The following is a 7,306-nucleotide window of genomic DNA, read 5'->3' on the forward strand; positions in this document are numbered from 1 at the left end:
AAATAGTGATATATTAAAGATGTTTTTTTTAAACCAATTAAAGTTGATTTGAAAGGCTAAGAACTTCGAATTGTTTAAGTTCGATATTAAATTCGAATCCTAATATATGTAAAAAGTTTTAATTAGGAAAAAATCTATTTGAATGGTATTTAGAGTCTCGAACTGAGAAATCGGAAAATCAGAACAAACAGATTTTCATTTGTATGTAGAAAGTCTAAAAGCTTTTCTAAGAGAGAGATATATAGATACAGAAATATATGGGCCGAACGAGGATTGTCCAGCCCGCAGCATGTCTACTGGCAAATGGCAATGGCAGATCGTTCCGATGCTATTCAAACGGATCTAATAGCTCATTAAATTAAATCCAACAGGGAGTTGACACGCAATCATCTCGGCGGTTAAAGCCTACGCAGCAAGCCACTGTTCTTAGTATAGCGCTAACTGCTACTTGTCCTCTTGGCTTTTGTTGGTGCCTTCTCAATCTCTCTGCGATATTGTTTGGAAATGGAGGTCTCTTCCTTCTCTACACCCTCTATATCCTATCCATCTTCTCCTGCTACAGGTTTCATTCTCCTCTTTCTCTTGGTGTTCTCAGTTCCAGTATCATCATTTCTATTCTTGATTTAATTCCACATGTTCTTCTGGATTTTGCTGCTCGATTGTATTTCTATCTGATTCTTATTCATCATACATCTTTTATTTGGTATCTGGTGTTGATTATTAGCAAAACCAATTATTCTCTCCTTATGATGCCTATATTTCAATCTAGTTTTGCGTACTCATTTTTGAATCCGTCCATGCTTATTTTTGTATAGTGATTGTAATATGAAATGCAGAGTCGCCGCTGCTGAAAAGGGCTCGATTTCCTTTACGCTATCAATGGTTAGCACCTGTTTCTCTGAATAGAGGAACTTCTCAACCTTTATTTAGGCAAAATAGACCTCTAGTTCAAACTGCAAAGTCTACAAAGGTTATATTTCATTTTATTGTTGTTATTATTATTGTTTTCAATGTTTTAATTCTCGTATTGCAATTTAGTTTTTCAAAGCCTTTTGGGTGAAAAGTTGATAAGTTTTGTCCTCCACGATGATAATTTGTGGTTTAATATATATGCTTTCAGGTTTTATGCAGTCTAAAGAATGACATTCCAACTGTTGAGGCCAGGTATGTGTATTTATGATCAGAATCAGAAGTATTTTATAGGAGCCATATCTGATAGGATGCATTATGCTTGAATGCACATTAGACTCTTCTGCATTTTCCTGATTTCTGTTCTATGTTAAGAGTTTTTATACACAATATTTATCAATATATTTGCAGTATACTTTCATCATGATGCCAATTTAGGTAGAAGATGAGATTGAAAAACTAGCAAGAAAGTACATTTGGTAAATATGACTTTGCTTTTGCTCATGAGTAGAAAGTTGATTAGATGTATGTCTTAGAAAAGTTATGTACATTTATACATGTTTTGGCCGGTTTTGAAAAGTTGGATCTTTTTCTTAGATTCATTCATCTTTTGATCTAGATATCTCTTCTACCACTCATACTTTTAATGGGATTGAGTGGAAAAGAGGGATCCATATAGCCAATCCCAACTAGTTGGAGATAAGGCTTGTTTGTTGTGTACATGTTTTGATTAGTTTGGTGATTATTGCAGAGTTATGTTGACTTGCATCTGTCCTGTGTTAATTAGTTCGAGTATTGCCTTCAAATGTATGATTTAAATCTCCTATTTGAACTAATCTTCTCTCTCTCTCTCTCTCTGTTTTTTTTTTTTTTTTTTATAAAACTATTGAGATGATTGTTCAATATAAGAAAGTTGTTTCCTTATTCAAAGAGAACTGCTATGTGAATGTAATTAATGGAGGAGGCTGTTTCTTAACAGTTTGGTGTCTCTCGTCCAGTTGCGGAGACTTGTCTTGCGTGTTAATAGGGCTGTTGCCCAGTTTGAATGGGATTCTTTTCAAATTTGAGAGTGAAAGATGGCCTTTGCCCAGTTCTAGTTAGCGAGCTTTTTCATAGTATACTATATAGAATAGTATAGTGCGAGTGCTGTCATATGTATACCTAATTGCTCTTATCCCCCCTACATCTTTCGTGAATAAGCTAGGAGATTTATTTCAGATGAAGACGGGGTCTTGAATTGTAGCATATGTTGATAGGGGAGCTCTCTCTTTCTCTCTCTCTGATTAAGATGTTCTGGATGGATGTGCTGTGATAACTAGGTAGTAGTTCCCACACATTTCTAATAATATATAAGTTTGATTGGGAAAAACAAGCTGTGGACAATTACTTTATTTCTCCAGCATTAACTATTGGTGTGTTTGTTAGGGATTGGTTTGTTTCCAGAGTAGGCTTCTGCTTTCATATAAAAAGTTAAACAATTGTGATTGACGCCTCAATTTAACCATAAACCCATATACTTTTAGCTATCTGCTTCATTAATATTACCTATTCCTCTCTTGGCATGCAGTTCTATGAATGATATTTACGATGCTTTGGCTGAACGCGTTATTCCTACAGCAGCTGCGGCATCAAATCCTAACCTGAAGTAAGATATAGTCATTTAAATGAAGAACAATGTGCATGTGACATCTTCTATGGCTATGTTTTTATTTGGTTGCCTTGTGTGAAGACACTTGAGTTGTTTCTGTTAGCTTTGCTCTTTTAAGAGCTAAAGTAAAACAAATAATAAATTCTGGTTTAAATTATGTTAGGAAATCCACTTGCATCTTCTTACACTTTTCCCTGGAAAAGACTTCCTTTTCTAGGACTACCTATCTATTTCTTGTGAATCCTCTTGTTCATGTTGGATCCTGTTTGTCCCTCCCTTCCTCCCATACAAAATCTGCCAAAGCAATGTTTTATATTCTTCAATGACAACTAGGACATGTTGGTTTCTTACCTTTTCAGGTTACAATGCTCTCTGGTTGGACTCCTGAATTAACACTTCGCGTAGGAAGTTGATATCTATCTCTGATTGGTGGTAAATTCCATCTGCTTCTCATATGATGATACTATGATAAGCTGAATTGGCCTGCGACCAGAATAGATAATAACTAACTAGGATCTCGCTTAATATAAATGCTTCTGTAGTATTTTGCATATTTGGAAAGTTGGGATTTCTGTAAAGAGCTAGAGATGGAAATTTCCTCCCACCCATTGGGTTTTATATCCCCACCTAGATCCCGTGGGAGAATCCCACCCCTGCCAAAGTAGGTGGTTCAGTGACCTGCACACCTGACTGCACTTTTTTTACCATGACATTGAAAATACATTAATTTTTCTGATATTCATGTATTTCTGTTTGTTTATTTTTCTATATATACCTTGTATTTAAAATATATATATATATATATATATACAATTATGCATGTTCCCTTACATGATAACATGTATGAGTATAAATTCTTAATAATTTATGAAGTTCAATAATAATTACATGCAAATGAGGATATCCACGCTGCCTGATTAGCTTCATTAATATTAGGCAAAAAGCATTATTAGGCCCCTGATCTTTCATTTTTTGGTTCATTAAGCCCTTCATCTTTTATTTGAATACATTAAGTCTCTGGTCATTTATTTTTTGTCTTATTAAGCCCTTGATGACCAAAAAAAGTAATTTTGAACATAAAATTCGGTTAATTGACTGTTATTCATTGCATCTGCTTTCGAAATTTGTATTTTTTTACTGTTTAAAATCAGTTTTGGATGTGTAATGTGGCTATAAGAAAACTGTAAAAACCTTAATTCAAACTGTAAAAAATTAATTTTTAATAATTTCAAATACATATGAAGTTAACAACGTCTTTTAACAGAATTACATATTCACAACTTACTAATTTGGTCATCAAGGGCTTAATGAGACCAAAAATAAAAGAAGAGTGGCTTAATGTATCCAAGTAAAAGATCAAGGGCATAATGAACCAAAAAAATGAAAGATCAGGGTTCTAATGATGCTTTTTGCCTTAATATTATTATAAGGAGCTGTATTAGTCAATATAGAAACTTCCTTTCCCCCACCTAAAGTACATGCAGGTATATTGTAGGTTTGGCTGGTCCTCCTGGTGCTGGAAAAAGCACTGTAGCTTCTGAAGTTGTGCAGCGTGTAAACAAGTTATGGCCCCAAAGAGCTTCGTCAATGGATTCTCAAGTTAATCCTCCAGATGTTGCTGTAGTCCTTCCCATGGATGGTTTCCATCTATATCGTTCCCAACTTGATGCAATGGAGGTGAAACTTGCTCAATCTTTTGGCATTAGTTGTTTAAATTGTTTTTTTTGTAATGCTAATTGATGTCCTCTATTTTAGAATCCTGAGGAAGCCCATGCAAGAAGGGGAGGTGAGTATCAAGCATTAATAAATTTCCAAATAAAGTTATTATTGCCAGTTTAGTTGTTGATCTTCCATCTGCAATTCAGCTCCCTGGACTTTTGCTCCTACTCTACTACTCGAGTGCCTAAAAAAATTGAGGAATGAGGTGAGTCGGTATAACTATTGTGAACTCAATTTTTTTTATCTTTTATTGCATGGAAATATTTATTGGTGATTATTGTATGAAGTTTGGAAGAGTGGAACAACACTTGTACTTATACTTCTGCCTCATGATGTTGAATATTGCCAGTTTTGCTTGCTATTTGTTATAAAAATTTCAGGGTTCAGTTTGTGCACCATCATTTGATCATGGTGTTGGAGATCCTATTGAAGATGATATCTTTGTGAGCCTTCAGTAAGTGATTGACTTCTTTCAAATGCATAATCCCTGTTAGTGGTTGTAGGAATATGTAATTAGGCTGTTGTGCAAACTTGTTGTTCATGGAATCTGATGGATGATACTTTTCCTTAATAGCTTGTCCACTGGTGTGGACGTTTACCTGGAATAACCCTTTTCAAATTGGAAAATTATAAGCATGATGCTGACTTAGAATGGATTGGGGGTGCCTCACACAAGCTAAGAAGGGCAAAAGAAGTGGCTTTATTACTGGTCACTGGACTTAGTTAGTTGTGTAAATGAACTGAGATTATTATCATTTCACTACACTAATATTATGTGAGCACTGAGCATTTTTTTAACATAATATAGAAATATAGGTGAAATATTTTCCTCAATATAGCAGTAATAACAACAGAAAGTGCAGTGTGATTAGAACGAAAGGTGTACCCTGTAATGTTTCAGTGGAGCTTATATTGTTTTACTTTCCAGGCACAAAGTAGTCATAGTTGAAGGAAATTATCTGTTACTGGAAGAAGGAGTGTGGAAGGATATACCATCTATGTTCGATGAGAAGTGGTAAGGATTATGTTCATGCTTGACAATATTATTTATGGTGAAGACCAGAAATAGATGCATAATTTCTTTTATTACTTTGAACTTTGCAGCATAGAGTTTGTGTTTGACGTTATTGAAACTGTTACAATTGAATTTTGTATTGCTTGGTGCTTTTATGTTCTATTTTGGTCCAGTGTTTCTAAATTATCGTGGAGTGTTTCTTTCTAGTTATTTTCATTTTTCTTCCCTTTGACTATTTACGCTGAATTTTAGCCCTGATTCCCTCTTCAGACAGTTAATATATGGCCATGAAAATGTTCTATCTGAGGAGAATATTTTCTGATTGATAAAATTCAAATTTAGCAGCAATGCCACTTTTTGGAACACTGCTTTTGGATGGAAAAGTAGAAGCTTAATATACTTGTCTATCCATTTTGGTTAAATTATCAATAATATGTTCTACCATATCATCATTGTTAGTTTGATTCATTAACTTTTTCGTTTTTTTTTCCCTTTATGTTGGCTTTTCTTGAAGGTTCGTCGATGTTGACATTGAAAAAGCAATGGAACGAGTTTTGAAGAGACATATCTCAACAGGTAATAGGTTAACCCAACACACACAGTCTGAGAATATTGTAATCTAAATCTAAATTTTGATGTTGTATGGCAGGAAAGGCACCTGATATTGCTAAATGGCGGGTAAGCATTTACTTAGTTGTCTGCTGTAGTAGCTGATTTCTCTAGTGCTTAACAATAGATTCATCAATATTCCTGCAGATAGATTATAATGATCGGCCGAATGCAGAGCTTATAATCAGGTCAAAGAGAAATGCGGACTTAATAATCAGATCAATAGATTTCTGAAATCGTTTCACTTAGATTGAATCTGTGTTTTGCTTTTGCACCAAAGTTAACAAATAAAGAGTGTGCATTAGCATTACTATGAATGAATATAATCCAATAATAAGCATACTGCATAGTAGGAATTGAGAGTTTATCTTTTGTTTTCTTTCTAGTAAATCATTTCCAGGGTTGGTTTTGTTGTTATGAATTTTAATTTTGTATTTCAAGTTGAGAAATAAAAAAGACTAAAAGTTAAGGAGCAGAAGGAACCAAATTAGAAAATTGGCTTGTTTGCAATAGACAAAAGATGACAGCAAGGTAATGTCCAAAGTGCATCAAATAAAAGCCTTCAACTTACTTGTAGAGAGATAGACAGAAACATATGACTTCATGCTTCTAAGTTATAGGGGGCTCTACTTTGGGTGTTATGTCAACCCACTTTAATTATTATTGTATTCTTCATTTGTTCTATCTCTCTCTCTCTCTCTCTCTCTCTCTCTCTCTCTCTCTCTCTTAATATTTTCTTTCTTTACTTTTACATTTCAATATGTGCCTCTTGTATTTAATTAAGGAAAAAAAAATCCTTATAGTTTAATTAATTTACAAATAGAAAAATATGGTAATTTTGTTTTTTTCAAAAAGAGCATGCACAAAAAAAAAAAAGACTAATGACAGTAGTCTTTGATAATGTGATATGTTGACTTTGATATGAAGTGTTGTGTTAACTTTGCTGATATGACAATAAAATATGAATTTTTAATGAAATATATCGATGATATGTAAAGTTGATTTGATGACATGACAAATACTAGTATTAGTTAATATTTTTTTTTTTTTTTTGCTAACTGTATAAAAGTGTATGCTTTATTTTTTAAGAAAAAAATACTATATTTATCTACTTGCAAATCAATAAAATCACGTAATTTTTCTCATTTAATTAATTCACTTTTTCTCATGATTTTTAGGACTTGGTAATATAATGAGTAAAACTACAATTTTCACCATAATGCGGTAAATATGGACAAATTTCAGCTTCAACATTATATAATTAGCTGAATTCCACCATAAACTTGCCATTATTGGACAAATAACACTATTTTTTTTTTGGTTGCAAAATAAGCATTAAACCATTTGTGAAAAGAAAATGATGGACCTTATTATCCAAAACAATGTAATTAAACAAAAAGTTGGAC

At 33.3% G+C, this 7,306-nt stretch overlaps 1 protein-coding gene across 1 annotated transcript; it reads left to right on the plus strand.

Moving 5' to 3' along the window:
- Positions 1 to 377: 377 nt before the first annotated feature.
- LOC136218194 (putative uridine kinase C227.14) lies at positions 378 to 6,334 on the plus strand. The gene is made up of 12 exons (XM_066004962.1): positions 378 to 562; positions 837 to 970; positions 1,121 to 1,164; positions 2,477 to 2,554; positions 4,042 to 4,234; positions 4,313 to 4,343; positions 4,423 to 4,481; positions 4,657 to 4,730; positions 5,205 to 5,291; positions 5,806 to 5,867; positions 5,941 to 5,969; positions 6,048 to 6,334. Exons 1-12 carry the CDS (start codon positions 505 to 507, stop codon positions 6,132 to 6,134), a joined length of 936 nt encoding a protein of 311 aa, XP_065861034.1. The 5' UTR covers positions 378 to 504; the 3' UTR covers positions 6,135 to 6,334.
- The last annotated feature ends 972 nt before the right edge of the window (positions 6,335 to 7,306 follow it).

This window comes from Euphorbia lathyris, chromosome 2 (genome assembly GCF_963576675.1).
Source record: "Euphorbia lathyris chromosome 2, ddEupLath1.1, whole genome shotgun sequence".
Taxonomy (NCBI): Eukaryota; Viridiplantae; Streptophyta; class Magnoliopsida; order Malpighiales; family Euphorbiaceae; genus Euphorbia; species Euphorbia lathyris.